Raw genomic sequence first — 19,889 nt, 5'->3', positions numbered from 1 at the left:
TTTTATGACCGTAGTTGAATAGACGACCCAATGTTGGATTTACAATTACTAGTCTTCAACTCCATAGCCTTGTAATTTTAAACCCAATCCGGAAGACAAGGGAACTCCTGGATCAATTATTGGAAGAAATTTAATCATTCCATGAAGGAAAATGCTACTTTAATACTATGATGGTTTATCATCCAGACAAGTTTGAATCTCATGGACCCAATAATTCATGATTCGTGATGGTCCATGATGGTTCCAATAATACATTTCTATGGTGATTTAATGAGAAAAAAAAATTTATGTTGGCCCATCATAAATCAGTCCGAATTCCTACATTGGGGTGATGGTGATTCATGATCATTGCAACATTTGAGTTTTAAAAAACTATGATGGAAATTTCTAATGGTTCAGCATGAACAAACCATCAAAACAATTTTCTATTCTTATGTTGGACTATCATAAATCAGTCCGAATTCTGACATTGGGGTGATGGTTACTTATGTTGATTACCATCAAAAAATATAATGGTTCTTGATGGAATTATTGATGGTTACCATCAAGAATATGTTAGTCCATCAATAGAAAAACCATCAAAAATGTTGACTTAGTTAGAACAAGAGCTGAGGGCATGGGTTGACTACCTAGAAAAGGATCTTGCCATTTTAAGAGTGGATTAATTGGACAAAAATAGAATGCCCTGGAGAAGGGTTGTGAAGAAGAGCTTCTTTCTGACCAAGAGGTTCCAGCTTTTTAAAAAAATGTTTCTTACGATGTAGTAGCTGTATCATGCACCTTATTTAAATAGCACTTCCCTTTAAATATATTTTCTTCTCAGCACACTGTGCGTCAGCGATATGCATCTTAATATTCCTCACCTGTCGCACATCCTCCCTGTCTGCCATCGCTCCTTCCGTGGTTCATCTGAGGATAACTCCATTGCACGCCATGGGAGCACGGTCTCCTTAGGAGTGCACCTTTTTGCACCATGGATGATACACTCTGTATCCACTGAGTATGCACCCTTTCATACACACTCTCTCTCTCTCTTAGGGCAGAATTAGACAGTTATAGTACACCACTTTTTCTCTCATATTATATTTTAAATGATTAGAAAAACTGTGGAAATTAATAATGTTTCAATATAGGGTCAACTTTACAGGGTTTACTTCTAAAATCAAGAAAGAAACAGGCAGGAAATAATTTTCAAAATATTATGAAATATTCGTAGCGTATAGTTTGTCTAAAGTAAGAACTTCCCTAGCCTTTCGTCTGGTCCCATGGCAGTGACTGTGGTAACGATATTTAGCTATTTCAAGTAGGGGTGTAGGGTCGCTGTTTAGGGCGGGTTTTTGTCTCGGTTCATCCAGAGAAAGATAATCTTTTTCTTTGGTGTTAGCCCTAGAGTGAAGAGATGCTACCCTCCTTGAAATGCAGTATTCTTGTTTTCATAGCATCAGACGACCTCAGACTTAGTGGCGGGGGGAGTTCTTGCCATAAACAAACTTTATGGGGCCACATTTTCAAGAAAAGAGTGGCGCCTTGCAGACATTTTTTTTTAGTCATCATTCGTTATGTTCATTGGCTGTTGGTCACTGTTAATTTTGCCCTATAGTTAAGAGTAAACTAATCCTTAGTGTTTAGTCAGATTTCACTAAAGAAAAATTTGTTGCCTTGAAACAACGACAGTTGGGCACAGATTTTATGACCCCTGTACAAAATTGTTTTTTTTTAATCCTTTTTATCTTATTGTTTTAAATTAATCATTTTCTCAAAACATAACACAAATAATCTTTTCATATTTTATTATTTTAAAAGATTTTTCGTAACTGTAGTTAACACTTTTATTCTTCTACTATAATAATAAACATGGATCTGTCAATCACAAAATTCCAGTCCATTAAGTTGACCTTAACAAATTATTGCCAAAATATACTTTTTACAGGATCTTAAAGCCCCCCTCTCAAATTTTTTTTCTTCTTAAAGATTGATCTTTCACAATGTTTTTCATTTTAAAAATGTATTCTTCACAAAATTCCCTAAGATAAAAAAACACCACTGTTATTAATCTGTAAATGGTTTTGTAAATAATGCTTAGTAAAAAAAAAATTATTTAAAAATTTTTTGCCTCTTTATTGTGCAATAAGCTCAAATTTTCATTTTAATATGATTGGTATTGTATTTTTGGGGAAAAAGAATTAAAATGATTTTCACAAAATCTCAAAAATAAAGTCCTTTGGTGAACAATTATTCTTTTTCCTGTACAAGTGTAAACCCATGACAAAATTCTTGAGGGTCCCATCAAATAATTTTGATGGTTTATGTTGGTCTCAGCTTGATTCATAATGGTCCAACATCATTTGATGGTCACCATCATCCAACATTTTACATTATGCGTTCATGGTTTTTGATATGCCAGCAAGCTTCTATCATTCCATGAAAGAAAATGCTACTTTAATACTATGATGGTTAGCCATCCAGAGAAGTTTGAGTCTCATGGACCCAATAATCTACAATGGTTCCAACAATACATTTCTATGGTGACTTAATGGAAATTCTTGTTGGTTCAGAACAATTTTTTTATGTAGGCCCATCATAAATCAATCCAAATCCTTTCATTGGGGTGATGGTGGTTCATGATTGTTACGACATTTGATATTTACAGAACTATGATGGAAATTTCTGATAGTTCAACATGAACAAACCATCAAAACAAGTTGCTATTCTTATGTTGGACCATCATTAATCAGTCTGAATTCCTGCATTGGAGTGATGGTTACTTATGTTTACCATCAAAAATATAATGGTTCGTGGTTATCGGTAGTTACTATAAAAATTATGTTGGCCCATCAATGGAAAACAATCAAAAATGTTTAGTTGGGAAGCTTTATGTAACTGTTAGAGAAATTCTCACATCAATGTCCTATAAATTTGATTAGTGCATAGATTTTCCTTTGGAGAAATCTGGTTAGATAACTGATGAAATAGTTTCTTTGCTAGTGTTTCTTTATTCCCAATAATGAAAAACTGCATATGTTCCAAATTTTTTTTATTTAAAATAATATGTATAACAAACTATGAGCTGTTTTTCTAACTTCTATTTTTAATTATTGTTTTGCATAACTGATAATGTTTTTGCATGCATTTTGTGCAGCTTATAATGTTATAAAGAGTTTGTGTGAAATGCGTTGTTAACATTATTAAGACATTAACATTTCAGTGTGCGTCCCCTTGTTTGAATTAATACACATGGTATCATACTTCTATTTAATAATTAAAATGGTGGATGTTAGAAGGAAATATCTCCAGTTTACTGATTAATATTTTAAAATGTTATGCACTTTCTACTTGTCAAACAGTGCAAAGGAATTCATTGCATCAGGCTTAGGATGTTGATGATCAAAAAATTCTTTACAAAAAACTCCACTGAAAACCATTAAAAAAAAACTTAAAAATGTGATGTTCTTAAAAAAAATTTGAAAACTTGTTTTTTTAATTTTTTAGAAGAACTTTCCTTAGAAAAAAATTATAAATTTTATCCTGATTTATAAGTTTAAAAAAAAGTTAGTAGTTAAAATGAATATGTATTTTGTGAATGAAATAAAATATTAATAAATACCTAATGAAAATTAATGGTAATTTATTCATTATTTGTTAGAATCGATTGCATCAGAATTTTATTGTATATTTTCCAAATTGAATGATTAACAGTCCTTCAAAAGAAAATTTTTGGTGTCTTGAAACATATTCTGTTCAGCATCATTTGTTCTTAGATTATGTTTAAAATAAGATTCAATGTGAATCTTCTACTAATTTGTGAAGGGAGAAAAAATGAATTCACAAGCTAAAATGTGTTTATCATTCCAAGTTCGTAAGAAAATACTGAATGGAATGAGTGAACAAAAAAGAAAAGAAAACATGAATTATGTCCCAAAAAAGGAAAAAAACAACCAATATGAATTACTCGGCAACTTCCAAAAATCAGGCTGTTAGTAATTTCTTGTTATATGGATTGAGCAGCCAATGCCTCACTGCCTCACCCATGCCACCATATCTCATCATACCAACCTATCACGAAGTTGATTCTTCATTGTGCCATTTGAAGGACTGTTCATATAAAGTTTTTGATCCCTTTCTGCTCTGTGCTTACACTTTATCTCATGTTATTTTTTCTTTTTTTTTTTACCTTTTCAAATTCTGTCATTTTTCTGTTTGAGAATTCAGATCTATTAGAATTTAGAATGGTTACTATAACTTGTGACTTTAACTTACATTTAAGTCCTTGCCTAAATTAGAATTAATAGATGACTGAATTCATTTAAAGTCTAGTATTTAGTTGAGTGAAAACAATAAGTCAGTCTTCAAAGAAATAAACTTGCCAATGACTAGCGTAAGAATCTTACTAGAATCTACTTAATAGAACTAGCGTAAGTAATTGTTTTGGAAAAGTGAACGTGTTACTGATTTATTAAATTTTGATCTCTTTAAATTCTGTCTCTATCCTCTTCACATAAGACCCCAAGTCTCTTTTTTTCAAGCACTCCTGCCAGTCCTCTTGCCTTCTACCATCCATTTAGTTTTGCTTTACATAGACCTTCGTACACATGCAACTAGATCTATGCTCCAGCTGGTACCGATTTTTGTATGCTTAGTTTGAAGCATATTTTTTAAGACCTTCCAACACTTCCTGCACCTTGTAGGTCAAAAGCTGCAACATTAATTCTAAAAATTTTATCTGTATACTAATCATCATTACATAATTTATTTGTAAATGTTTATTTCTTACTTGTGTGCTTTTTTCGTTATGTTTAATCTTTTCCCATACAATTAATATTCTTAGTTTGGTCAATAAAATACTGTTTGTTACTCACTCAATTATGTATAACAGTCTTGTGTGTGTTATTTAATCTTCTTTCTCCTCCTAACATTTCCTGAAGCCTGTCCTCCGAGGATTCGGACGACCGAAACAGAGCTCCCACCCCGCCTCCACGCCGTTTCCTGAGAAGTGGAGGTTCCTTCCGTCTCCCTTGTCTCACTAAACAGGCTAGTCATGAGAAGCCAATAATCACCCCCACCCCTCCTGGAGACTCCCCCCAGCCTGCTGACCGAAATTTCATGTCTCGTATTTCTGCATCCCTCAGGTTTTCACCTCTCCCAGCTCTAGCTGTAGTGGGAGTTCAAGAGCAACCTCCTCATCATGCTCCGACACACAGAGCTTCATATCATGGTTAGTACTCTTACAATAACACCTAAAATACAACAGTTATATATATATATATATATATATATATATATATATATATATATATATATATATATATATATATATATATATATATGGGAGAGTCGGGTAGCCCCGCTCACTTAAGGAGTATTGCTTATATTTCTGTATAATACTGAGTAATAATCAAAATTTTTGTATGTTTCTATTGTTTTATCATCTAATTGAATAATGCAAAAAGAATAAACCAGAAAAAGAGTAGTTAAACTTAAAAAAATAGAAATTTAAAAAAACATGTTTTTCAGCTCTTTTCAAAATGTGTCGGGTAGCCCCGCCCAGTTACAAAAATTGTGTTTTTTGGCTATTTTTTCAGGTGTAAAGGAGAATGACTAATGTATTGACAATAGATAAACCTCATTTATCATTTTTATCACAAAATTATTTTATTTATTACATATTTATATACTTTTAGTGAATTCTATCATTTAATAACAACAAATGTCATACTTTTTATCATTATTAATGTATATTAATATATTATAATATTAATATATATTTATATTAAATATTTAGCGAAAATAATTTAATTTAAGTAACAATAATTAATAACAATAGTTGTTTTTCAATATGAACTTATTTGGTTGATCTCCTCTTATAAACTTAATATAGAATACTTCTTATAAAATTACAAATTCACTTTGCATTTTGATTGCATTCAAATGCTTCTGTAGATTGATTCGTTCGCAAATAAGTGAAAATAAATAAGTAAGCAATTAGCTTATCATAATATTTATGATTTCTTGATATTAAATTTAATTTGGATATATCAATTACATTTTAAAAATATTTAATTTTTCATTTTTAAATATATAAATTTATGCTTCATATAATATTAAAACATATATTTGTTGCTAAAAATGCATATAACATTCAAATTTGAAGCAATAAAATAATAATCTTTGCTACCGTACATTTATCGACGAAATAAAATTGGGCGGTGATACCCGACATTCATGTGAGCGGGGCTACCCGAAATCCAGTTTTTTTGTAAATTTGTAATTACTCGAACAATTTTTTGCATACAAGCTCTTTCTTTGCGCAAATTAAACTTAAGAGTACATACTTTAATGCTGTATGTATGGAAAAAGTTATTTTTATAGTATTGAAATGAAGTTTAATCGAAACATTCAGCCAATTTTTCGTAATTTCATGACTACTGTATTCAAAATATTTTCAAAACTATTGTTTACCATGTTAACAGCTGCATAAATACTTGAAACTTTGAAAATAATCTTTTTTTAATACAACAATTAATGTCCGATGGCCCATTGACTTGAAAAAATATTCTATACATGTGAAATTGACTGTGGGCGGGGGTACCCGACTCTCCCCTATATATATATATATATATATATATATATATATATATATATATATATATATATATATATATATATATATATATATATATATATATATATATCATAATAAATAAATACAAAAAGGAAAGAGAACACAAAGAAAATTAAGAAAAACAAGTTTTATTTACTGTGCGTAAACTGCAAGTAAGTAGAACTCATAAAATAAGTTCAAATTGTAGAGAAAACATGGAAAAAATTACAGAACAATTAAAAAGGGGGAAAAAGAAAAATAATAAAAATATTTATTTTTATTATTATTTTTCTTTTTATCCCTTTTTTTCATTGTTCTATAATTTTATACATATATATATCTTAAATTTAGAAACATAGGTGTCCAGTTTAAATGTTTCGAGGCATAAATGACAATCCCCTTTGACAGAGATGTTACATAGTAGTTTATTCAAAGGAAATATTCCAGGGAATTACATCAAAACTAAATTGTCCGTAATCAGTAATTAAACTCATTGTCCGTAATGAGTGGCATCCATTTTGTAGCAGTGTCCGTAAGGTGAGATTTCACTGTATTTGCTTGAAAGTATACAAAAAAAAGTTGTAATTTTAAATATGCAAGTTTTTTTTAAATTTCGTTACTCGGAAACTGTGCAACCGATTGCACACAGAGTTTATACTTTCGCCATTTAAAATTATATTCTTTAAAGCAGTGTAATAAAATATATGTGTGCCTTTTAATTCAAAAATGTGTTGACTATTATTAAATAAAACAATGAATAGTAAGCAATTAAAAATTATTTCACATATGGAATTTTTTTTCTTCGAATAAACAAATTTTATAATTGTTGGCAAAGATTTTTTAATTTGCTTAAAAAATTCTCACGATATAGGGGAAAACGTAATGGACCCTATTTTCTAAATTGCTGTAACCCCCTCATATTTTGTGACTCAAAAAAATGTTTTTTTATTCAGAGAAAATATGTTTTTTTATTCAGAGAAAATATGTTTTTGTAACCTAAATGATATTATCAAATACATGAAAATTCTTTTTTTAAAGAAGTATTTTTTTTTTTTTTTGACTGACTGATTATTATAATATGGATAGCCAGAATCTGGAAAACGAAATCACAATAGTTAAGTCAAGAGAACGGTCAGAAATTTTAATCCCTACAAATTAAATTTATTATTTCTATACTCATCATACCTCTGAAGTTTGTCATAAGAAAATTTCACTTTTTTGCTCGGAGCTAAACACTTTTTTTTTTCTAAAGTGATTAATGTTTCAATGTGCTCTTGTTTTTATGATAATAAAAAAGAAAATATTTAATTTATGATCCTTTCAGGTCAAAGTAAATATGAACCAGAAATGAATGGTATAGATGCAACGACGAATCATATGCAAAAATATAATCCGGATGAAAAAGTTATTGGGAGTGCTGAAAACCTGGTGGGAAGAGTAAGTACTAATGTAAAAAAAGTACTTCAAACGTCTACCCAAATGTGTAGGAAAGGAAACATGTTCCCGAGGACAAGTCATATATTGCATCATATGAGTCATATCTTGCAATGAACAACATCTGGCCCTTATTCTCTATGTATTGACTGATCTTTCCTAATGAATTACATCTTTAAAACTTTTTTTAAAAAATTAAATTTTGGAGATAGGCATAGAAAAATTTGAATCAAGGCATTTTAATTTGGTAAATGAGCTTTGCTTGCTTTAGACTAATATTGCAATATTCTCAGAAAATATCAATATTTTAAGATATGTTGCAACATTTTCAGTCTAATTAATTTACATATTTTTTCATATTGGACAGATTTCTTGCTTAAATGAAACATTTTTCAGCGTTCCCTCTAAGTGTTTTTTGAAATGCGGCCCCTCCTTGCTTGCCCTTTGATCCCAATAGATATGCCCTTTTGGTAAAAATAAGCCACCTTCCTTTAAAAACACTGCCTTTTTTTTAAATTCTGATTCCATTTTTAAGTAAATTGATTTACTGTTTAAATAATAACTACACGCTGGAAAAATTATCTTTGTTTATGGATTTGATTCTGTGTGCAAATATTTACTTTGTTAGGATTATTCTCAAATGGTTAAATTTTTATAAGTATCTTTTTTGAGGGATTAGTAATAAACTCTAAAGTGATTTTAAAATTTAAAACTATTGTTTAAATAAATACCTTTTTTTTTAAAAAAAAAAAATACACCTTTTAATGATCTTTTTCTTTTAATTTAAAGTTTAAATTATAAAAAAAAAAAAATTCCAAGTTTGTCAACTTATCATTTTTTGATAGTTTACTTTCTTGAAAAGAAAATATGCACAGAGATGAGATCGCTTTTTAGCATGCCTTTAATTATTTTTATGAACTACAAATTTTCTCTTTTATATTGATAATGAGAGAGAATTACTTTTTGAATTACATTCAAAGAATACTCTGAGAGAGAAATTTGTTGAAGATAAAATTCAGTTATTACATAATATTATACATATTGTTATATTTACGATGTTAAGTGAATGCTTTTTCAAAACTCAAAGTGTCCTTTTCAGCGAGGAAGTGCCCTGCCCTCTTTATTCTTGGAGAGAATTCAGCATTTTTTCTAAAACACTTTATATAAAAATTTTGGATTTTTTTTTTATTGAGAACTTATCTTTAAAAATCATAATGAAACTACTATTTCTTTGTTTTCTTCTAATTATATTGTAACAGAATAATTATCCCATCAATAGACTTATTATATCGCCACCCCTAACAGAAGGCATAGCGCTAAATAAAACCATGCATAGCTTTTATAAAAAGTGCTTTTTTTATTTTATTTTTTTGTTTGATGGTTTGTTTACAATAGTTATCACCAAATTTATATTTCGTAAAATTTAATGGAATTTTTCCTATCCATGTTGGCAATCTATCTGCTATTCGAGAGGTTTTTTTTACATTTATGTTTGCTGCAGTATAGCCATTTTTTGCTCTAATGCCATTAAAGTCTATATTCAATTCATCAAATCAAGTCAAAATTCTTGATGATTTGTGTTGAACTCATAATGGTCCAACATCATTTGATGGTTACAATCATCCAACATTTTCCATTGTGCATTTATGGTTTTTGATATGTCCACAAACTTTCATCATTCCATGAGGGAAAATGATACTTTAATACTATGATGGTTAGCCATCAAGAGAAGTTTGATTCTCATAGACCAACAATCCATGATGATTCGTGATAAGACCATGATGGTTCCAACTATACATTTTCAACGATGGTTTAATTTGAATTCTTGTGTGTTCTCAGGAATATACCATTAAGACAACTTGTTTTTTTTTTATGTTGGACCATCAAATCAGGCCGAATTCCTGATGATGGTCGTTCATGATCATTCCAACATTTAATTTCTATGATACTATGATGGAAATTTTCATGATGGTTCAACAATGCATTTCCATGATGATTTATTAATAATTCTTGTTGGTTCAGCAGGAATATACCATCAAAACAATTCAGGTTTTTTTTATGTTAGACCATTATCCGTCCGAATTCTTACATTGGGGTGATGTTGGTTCATGATCGTTACGACATTTGATTTCTAAGAAACTTTGATGGAAATTTCTGATGGTTCAATATGAACAAACCATCAAAACAAGTTTTTATTCTTTTGTGGACCATCATCCTACATTGAGGCGATGGTTACTATCATAAAATATACTGGTTCATGATGAAATTATTGATTACCATCAAGAAGTCCATCAGTTAAAAAGCATCAAAAAATTTTATTTCGGCACTCAGTCATTCTTTGTATCATTTTATTTATTAGCAGACAGAGATATAAATTTAGTAATTAGTTCTAACATATTTCACTAGTCAATAGTCTGTTAACATGCCTCAATTTTTAAAATTCTTTTGGACCAAAAAATTTTAATAAATGTAATATTTAAATTTTCATAACCTTATTGAAAATTGCAAAACTGAAATGAAGTTTTGTATAAATCAAAATTTTTTATTATTATGCTTTAAAAAATTATTCCATATTCACCATAAGTGAATCCTTATATTAAACATTGAAAGAAAAAAAAAGTTACTTAAGGGAAACTATGTGGGATGTTATAAGTGGTATGTTTTATGATTTTTTGTGTTTATCCAGGGATGAGATTCTTCCGCGGATTCGCGGATTTCCGCTTTTTCTCAGATTTTTCCATTTTTTCCGCTAATTTCCGCTGAAATTGTTATTTGCACAAGTTAAAATATTTTATGAGGAATTTAATTTTCCGCGGAGCGAAATTATTGAAGTCCTCATTCCTCCATCTGAAGTTTCTCTAAAAATCATTTCCTTGGGATAAAACTGGTTGACCTTTATACAGGGATGAGATTTTTTTCGCTTTTGTCTCTCGAATTTCAGCCTTTTTATCAAAAACTCAGATTATCTAAAAGTTTCTTTTTTTATTATTTATTTATAAATATCCAGTTTTTTTAAAAAAAAAAAATTCAGTCGTTGAAGTCAAATAATTATATTTATTTACGATTTTCAACGAAAAACAGAAAATCCAAACTACGTCCTAGCTTCTAACCCTTCCGCATGTTTACTTATATTAGCTATTTTCTCCGATTTCACGCACAGAAAATAAGATTTTCCGTGTTTTTTATCCGTCAGCGGGATAGCTCGTATTTTCGTAATTCAGACGTCGCTGCTTCTTGTATTCTGGAGTGAAAGCAAACAAAAAAAGCGGGAAAAAAATAGAGGTGAATTTGCGGTGAAAATATTTATTTGCTCATTCAATTAATCTTGTAAATTTTTATTTATTGTGTAAACAAAAAACAATTCAAACAAGCCTTTTAGAAATCCCAAGTCCAGACTCTGCGAATATCTCGATTTTTATTGACGCGATTTTAATATCAATTATCGATTTTCGTATTTACCTGATTTAAAAGTTGCGCATTGCAATTCTGACTTACGCTTTTTAAATATCGTACATTATGACTCGTATTTACGAGATTTAAAAATCTAATATCGTGTTTTGTCTTCTTGAATTTTTAAAATCGCGATTTTATTATCAATCATCGATTTTCGTATTTACCTGATTTAAAAGTTGAACGTTGCGATTCTTATTCAGGCCATTTAAATATTGTACATTGCGATTCTTATTTACGAGATTTAAAAAACCAATATCGCGATTTGTATTTACGAGCTTTTAAAACCCTATGTAGATACGCGAGCTTAAAATCCAATATCGTGATTCGTTTTTGCCGTTGTAATATCTCGCGATTTTAAAATTATGCATCCTGATCTAAAAATTACGCATCATGATTTGTATGTTCGCATTTTTTAAATTCGATGTAGAGTTTCATATTCACGTGATTTAAAAGCCTCATATCGGGATTTATAATCATATGGTTTACAAGTTTAAAAATCGCACTTTTTTTGTCAAATTTTTGTTTATATATATATTCTTGGATTTCCTCTTTTTTACTTTCTGACTACTCTCATCCCTGGTTTATCACAACTATATTATGATAAACACAAAAAATCAAGTTTGCATTCAGTTTCGTTATGCTCCTTTGACCTTAATCGATGAGAAGGACCATTTCGGGGTGGTTCAGTCTCAATGGTCTTAGACTGTGTTTGAGCCATTGTTTTTTACTACTACAGTGAAACCTTGCTACAACAATATTTTGGGGACCCAATAAATATAGGCCCTGCATACTTTGGGGACACAATAAGATTTTTTTTTATTTTTAATGTTAAGTATATATATTAAAAATTTAATTTGCAGAGTGGTCATTATGGTTAAATATGAAATCAGATAGGAATGTTACATCTGTGACTTCTTAAGAGATAAGGGAGGCAATTCTAAGAATTGAAGGTGTTGGGGTGGTCTATGTTCATCGGGGATGGGGTATTGAAATCTGAATACAAAAGCCATTCACTGTGGTGAAAAGAAATAAGATAAGTGCATAAGTAATCAGCAGTGAAACTTCTCTTGTCAGAAAAGACTGAAAAAATGGCAAATATGATAAAACAAGGTGTTTTACATTATTTAATAACCAATAATAAAAGGAGAAAATAATGAAGTTGGAAAAAAAATCGTTTTACAGGGGTTTATTTGCTTCATAAAGTGTCCCAATATGGAGAGATGAATAACATTAATTCGTATGCAAGTCCGTCGGGACCAGGGAACATTATCGTAATAAAGGAAGTTATTGTTGTATCGGATATCGCTGTCGTGAGTGTTCACTGTATTATAATATATTTTTCATTTTCAGATCCTCCAGGAGCAGGGTTTGGGACGCTACTGTGATCCTGAATTCGTAAAGGCAACTCAGCGAGAGCTAGCAGAAGCCATCAACCTCACCCCAGAAGAGCTTGACCGTGCAGCCCATCGTCTTCTCCAAGCGGAGCGTCATAACAGCAATCCTTATTTGTACCAGCCATACAACGATCCCGGCCAACCGCCAAAATTCGAACAAAATCCAGGCTTCCTTATGAGCTTAAGCAATGACGACAGACCCCACAGCCAACAGAACTATCGCACAGATAATCAGTGGGACAAACAAAGTTTTGGAGACACAAAGTTATAGCAGTTTTTGCTCAAAAAGTGATCAAAACAGTTTAGCCTGAATACCGTCCTCACTTGGGGAATCTATCTCCCTCTGCCAGTGCCTTTTTTATACATTGTTTTCTGTTGTGAGGAAGGAATGGCATCCCCTTTTGTTTTTGTATGTATATTTTGAAGATGGATTTCTTTTTATCAAGTTTTTCACTATGCAGAGCCACTAGAGCAGAAAAGGTAATGATTATTTTTTTTTTACTTAATTGTTTGTAAAAATGAATGTCAGTATGCAAAATACCCTGAATAACCTTTGACCCGACCATCGGATTTTCGTGTACCGCGACTCAATCTTAATGGCTCAAAGGCCCGGCTTCAAATATGCTATTTAATTATTGCAAATAATATTTTGAATTAAAAAAGTGGACACATAAACATACTTTTTCTAGGGGTAGCATGATTTTTTTTTAATTTTATACAATAATTTTTTCTAGAGAGGCATCAATAGCTTATACCCATTAATGTTAATTTAATTTTTTGTGTGTTCAGTCATATTTTGTGAACATTTTGAGAGAAGTGAAAATTTATTGCTTTCAATAATGAAATTCATTTAACAGGGTGCATAGCGTATTTTAAAAGTACCTGAAGGTGCTTATTTTCAATTTTCGTTTTTTAAAAGGCCTTAAAGGTGGTTTTTTTCATGGTGTTTTTAAAAAGTGCTTAATTTTCCCTTTTCCAAAATGAGTTTTTTTTCTTTTCCATATCGATTTTCACCTCGTATTATGCAAAAGCGTGGTTTCACATTGTTCTATTTAACATTTTGAAAAATCGTTTCAAGAATTAATTTGATGTAAAATTTCATAATTTCTGAAAATTTACAATGTTTTGATGATTTATATTATATTAAAGAGTGATCCACTCTTTGTAAATAAGTTTTTAAAGTTCCCACATTGTTTTCAAATCTGTCGGAACACCATATTGCCGATTGTAGTGTGTCTACCACTACGAATATACAATTCCAATTCTCTAGTATATAAAGCATGTTAACTTGATTCTATGGTACCTTTTCATAGATGAATGTTGACATTGTTGATAACAACACTTCCCACCCACTAGTGACCCGGATGTGATCTGAATACGCCTGCCTTGACAGAAACGGCCGCTATGATTTAAACACGCTTACTTCGATGGATGGTTCACGGTGAACAGTTGACTTGCTACTTGTGACTATAACATTGTCCTCCTCATGCTGTTACTTCTCAGTCTCGATCACACACAACGTACACACTCAACTGCTAAAGTTAACACAGGAGTGACCACAATCGTGAATTTTATACATCTCCATGATCAGTACTCAAAAGTACGGTGATCTTAATACTGCTCTCCCAGCTTCTCACAAAACAACAATGATTCAACTGGTGGTATCCGTTCATCGAATTCTATCGCAGCTATAATTCTGGTGGGGGAGTACTGTAGTGTGTCTACCACTGCAAAAATAAAATTCCAATTCACTAGTATATAAGGCATGTTAACTCGATTCTATGTTGGGGTACCTTTACATAGAAGAATGTTGACATTGTCGATAACTTCTCTCTCCCCACACCGATTTTTCATTAATTATTTTCTTTTTAATTGAGTTAAGTGTAATGCAAAAGCTCTCACTTTTTTAATATCATTACTTTCTGTATACAAAATTTAAAATCTGTTCTAGATTCATCTACACTTTGTTAAGTTTCCATTTATATTTTGTGCAAACTAATTTTTTTATTTATTTATTACAGGACAAATATCGATCTTTTTAATCCTTTGCTACACCTCATCAGTTTTTGTTAAAAAGTAGTATTTTGAAGAACATTTTTCCTTATTTGATTTGAATTGCCTATTTATTTAAGCTGTCACTCTTATTTATTAATGAAAATGTTTTATGCTGTTATTTTTTTATATATAAATGAAAAATCTATCAGCTTTGTATTGATTAATTTTTTTAGTTGAAGAAGTTAAACATTCAGTTCTTACTCTTTATTTGTTGATACAGTTTTTAAAAATAAACAACTGAAAATTATTGTTTTTACTTACTTTCATTTCTCATGAATCAACTTTAATTTTAATCTGTTGAACAAAGCACTGGGTATTTCATGCTTGAAATTTTTAAATGTTTTGTTACTTAAATAATGTTTTTGTTTTTTTAATTTCATAAGGAAATGTTTTTACATTCATATTGAAGCAACTTTTTCAACTGATTTAAAAAGTTAAAAGAAATTAAATTGATCCATCCATTTAACTATTCTTGAGATTTTATATTTTTATCTCTTGTTTGTATTGTATTTTTAACTTTATATATTTATTTCTCAAATTTTAATCAAGTATTTATTTAAGAAACTTTTAAAATATGTGTTAAGTTTTGTATCTTACACTTTTCTGTGTTTTAATAAAAGGTTTATTATTGGTATATTATATTATAGTAGGTATATTTAAAACCGCTGGAAAAATTATGTTAGTAATTTGCAAAGTATTTAATTTACATGATTTAATAAGAAAAGAATCATGTAATTGAAAAATATGTTTTACTCTTATTATTGATGATTATGATTAAATTGTGTTACTTAATGCAATTTTACTTAATCATGTGTGTTATTTCTACTTTCTAAAAAAAATATTTTGTTCTTTTGCTGTTCCTTATTTTATGACTTTCTTCCTCATTTATTTATAATCTATTTAATAAATGTTTTGTTTAAATAAAACATTTTTTCTGATTTTATTTTTATTTTATTCTTTGTTTACAAAATTCCATTGTTTTCAGTTTGCTACCAGAGCATCAAAAGACTGGTTTCAATCTAAGTTAATGTTTGAGTATATAAATTATATCAGGTTAAAATGAAAATAAAATATTAAATTCAAGCATCAAAATTAGGTTTTTTTTTTAATATGTGTTTTCTATGATAATAAAAGCATGAGAAATATTTTTCTGATGTGCTTGTATAAAGAAAAATAAGTTTCAGAAAATTTTATTAAATTTATTTGTAGCACAGAAAGAATACCTGTTTTTATTAATGACTGCACAATATGTTTTTATGAAAGCATCAAGTTTTTGTCAACGTTGCAATTATGTTGTAAAGCAACTTTCCAATGATAAAAAATCATAACACTAAATACCTATTAAAAACGTTACAATGCATAATGGTTTTACTACTTTGTGGCTGTTTTTATTATACATATGATAATTTTTTTATTGTGGCAGGAAAGTGTTCTGGAAATGAACTATGCTGAAAATAAAAAAGGCAAGCACCGTAATAACTTGTAAAACTAATGTAGGATTGTCACTTCATGATTTGAGGGATAAATTTTAAATATGCTAAAATATTCTTGCAAATGATACTAAGTAACAAATTTAAACAAAAGAATCTACTTTCTTTTTAATGTGTGTACTTTTTTGTTGTTGATGGATTTGAATTCTTAATTGTCGAAATTTGAAGAAGTTGAAAATATGGCCATGATGCAAAAAATTCCTTTTCTAAGCTTTAATATTTCACCCTATCACTGTTAATTGTTTTAAATAATTCTGTCACACTGTTTAATTTGTCATTCTGCTTTAATTTCATTTAATGGTTTAAAATTGTTTGAATTATAAGGTATGCAAGTTTTTACATTATTTTAAGCTGTGTAATTTTATAAATAACGAAATTCAGACTTTGAACAGAAGATGAGAATTTGAAAAATGCTTCTTTTTTGTACTAATTAGTGTGGTGAAAATGAAATTAATTTGTCCAAGTTGCCTAAACTATTATTTTCAGGTAGCCACTTACATTTTGAAGGCGTTCAGAGAAATTTGTTTAGTATAATATTTCACAACTTAAAATGTTGTCTGTTTAAATATTTTAAGTTAAACTCTCGATTTATAAAGAATGTATCTTGATAGTCAAATCACCGCTGTTGGCAAAAAAACATTACTTTTTTTTTAAAAAAAGAAAATTTAAAAACATTTTATTTAAATCAGATTAATTTTTTTTTATATTGTTACAGTTACCAACCAATACATTTGATAAAACAATTCTTAATTTTATATAAAAACAATATAGCTGAAATGATAAGATCACCTTGAAAATTGGGAGACCATTTTTTAATTAAATATTCAATAAAGATTCCGTTTGTTTACGTTATTTAGAAGGAAAAAAATTTAAGTTGGTTTAAATCTGATATTTTAAAAAAAAAGTATGTGCATTAAAACATACCAATCACAAGGTTAAAAGTTATTAAGTTTTATTTTTGTAAAATGCGTACGTCTTTAAATCGTTTTAATTGAAATTGAATAGTTCCTTGCTTTGAAAATAAAAAAGCAATCTTAGGTTATTTGTTTATTTAAAAAAAAAATTTTTTAACTTTCAAATGATCATTGCAAAACATTGTCATAATTTCTTTTTAAATAAAAAGAAATTAAGGCAACTTTGACATTGTAAGTCAACTTTTGACATTTTTAAACAAAAGGACAACTTTGCTGCATTTTCAAAATGTCTTGAAAAGCTCTTAATGACAACCCTATTAAAGCGTATTTCGTTTAGGAATATATTAGAGTAAGAGCTTCAACTTCAGTTAAATGAAATCAGACAAGTTTTGAGCTAGGAGAAAGATTATACAAACTTTTTTTTTTCTTAACCCATTTGTGCCTTTTTAAACGATGTTTCTCTTCTTCAATGATACACTCTTCATATTTATTTTATGGAAACAAGGTTGTTTGGTCTACCACAATTAATTTGGGTCTTTTGTCAACATGTATCGTGTTTTTTTTAAAGCTAAAGTAGTAGGTAACAGAATGAAATATCCACTTGACACTTTTCCCTGTAGGTGTTTCTCACAAGGTGCGTAGCATTTTTAAAAAGTGCTCAAAGGTGCTTATTTTTTATTTAAGTTTTTTAAAAGCCCTTAAAGGTGCTTTTTTTATTCAGGCTTTGTAAAAAGGGCTTAATTTTCTATCTTTTAAAAAGAGATTTTTTTCTTTGCCGTGTCGATTGTCGTTCTAAATTACAAATATTGCATGATTTTTGCAATTTTCTCTACAATATTTATCAGAAACTAGTTATATCATCATGAGTATGTCAAGTTTTTGAAAATGTTATTGATTTTATGTTTATAACTTTGAACGATAAAAAACATTTTATTACTGCACAGATCCTAATTATGATTTTTTTTTTTGAGGGGGAAGTGATTAAAAATATTTTTTGAGTGCTTAAAAAGTACTTAAAAGGTGCTTATTTTTTGTTGAAAAATCTGGCTACACACCCTGTTTCATATATTTCACTTTTCATATTCAGGCATTAATGAGTTGAGGGAGTAAAAATTAAATTTAAAAAAATAATAATGACTGAGAAATATTATTGTTACATTGACCCAAGACAATTTTACAAAATTTTTAAAATGTTGTCCTGATCAGTTCATAACTGGATTAGAGAAACATATTTGATTTAGGAACTGCATGTTTTGGCAGAACTATTTTTTATGGATGGTTGTGAATGTAAACAATAACAAGCTTCCTAAAAACCGGAAGAAATTTAGAAAACTTCCTGTTATCTTGTGCTTACGAGGCGATGTGTGCACAAGCTTAATATTCTTGAAGTTTTATTAATGTTTGTGTTTTAAATTTAAGCGTAATTTCACCATTCGTAAGATTTTTCTGTAGTTTATGAATTCTGAGAGGTCATGAACCTAAAACAAATTTAATATCACTGCATAAGGAAAGTGTCAAGTTAGCCATGTTTTGAGTGCTATCTCTTATTTTGCTATATTTGCGTAAAATATCAGTGTTCGATATTTTTTGGGTAGCATCGTAGCAAGCTTGCAGAGTCTTCAGAATTCATTTGTTTCGTTGAAAGGTAGATTGAAAGAACGTTTTATATTAAGAACACTATACAAGTATAATAATATTGGATAGTGCATTTTTCCAAGCTTAGCAGGGTGCATAGCGTTTTTAAAAAGTGCTTAAAGGTGCTTATTTTTCATTCAGGCTTTGTAGAAAGGACTTAATTTTCTATCTTTTAAAAAGAGATTTTTTCTTTGCTGTGTCGATTGTCATTCTGAATTGCAAATAATGCATGGTTTGCACAATTTTCTTCAATATTTATCTGAAGCTAGTTTTTTTTTTACCATGGTTTTTGAATTTTATTGATATTATGTTTATAAATTATGAACTTTAAACGATAGTGAAAAATAATTTTTATTACTGCACAGATCCTAATCATTTTTTGGGGGGGAAAGTGATCAAATAATTTTTTGATTGCTTAAAAAGTGCTTATTTTTTGTTGAAAAATCTGGCTACGCACCATGCTTATCCATAAAAAGTCTTATGACGAATTTTAACCCCAAGCGCCATCTGGGTTTTACACGTTTAACCATCCGTACATTCTTTTATTTATAGAATTGATTTAAAATGATTAGATTCTGTTTATAAGGTAGTGTTGTCTGTATGTGAATCTATGCATATCGTTCCTTACTTTTGTTACTCTTCAACGAAACATATCATTTTCTAGTGAGAAATATATATGCTAAATTTTCATTGCTCAGGAGAAAAGTATTTTTATTTTTGGGTATTGAGCTCTGTGTTGATTGTTTTAAAAGCAATAAAATACAATCTCATGTTAATACAGGGTTGCCACTCCACAGGGAAGAACTGGAAAATACATGGAATTTAAAAATCACATAAAACAACAGAGAATTTTGATTCTTTCTTTACTAACTGGGAAAACACAGGGAATTTTCTTCCGTCTTTTAAAAAAATGGTG

General features: G+C 29.4%; 1 protein-coding gene across 9 annotated transcripts in view; it reads left to right on the top strand.

Annotated features, from left to right (window-relative positions):
- The window catches only part of LOC107449579 (muscle calcium channel subunit alpha-1), a 201,325-nt gene extending 185,448 nt beyond the window's left edge, over positions 1–15,877 (top strand). For 7 of the 9 annotated variants that reach the window (XM_087164834.1, XM_087164828.1, XM_087164830.1 and 4 more), the window contains 4 exons: positions 4,923–5,212; positions 7,923–8,035; positions 12,836–13,359; positions 14,901–15,877. In XM_087164834.1, coding sequence (XP_087020960.1) covers positions 4,923–5,212; positions 7,923–8,035; positions 12,836–13,150 — 718 coding nt within the window. In that variant the 3' untranslated portion in view covers positions 13,151–13,359; positions 14,901–15,877. The remainder of the gene's footprint in view (positions 1–4,922; positions 5,213–7,922; positions 8,036–12,835; positions 13,360–14,900) is intronic. The other 2 variants (XM_087164832.1, XM_087164831.1) reach the window with 1 other exon arrangement.
- Positions 15,878–19,889: the final 4,012 nt, after the last annotated feature.

Source organism: Parasteatoda tepidariorum, chromosome 5, assembly GCF_982258835.1.
Source record: "Parasteatoda tepidariorum strain Cologne lab strain chromosome 5, Ptep-v5.0, whole genome shotgun sequence".
NCBI lineage: Eukaryota > Metazoa > Arthropoda > Arachnida > Araneae > Theridiidae > Parasteatoda > Parasteatoda tepidariorum.
This window is presented reverse-complemented; position numbering and strand designations above follow the sequence as displayed.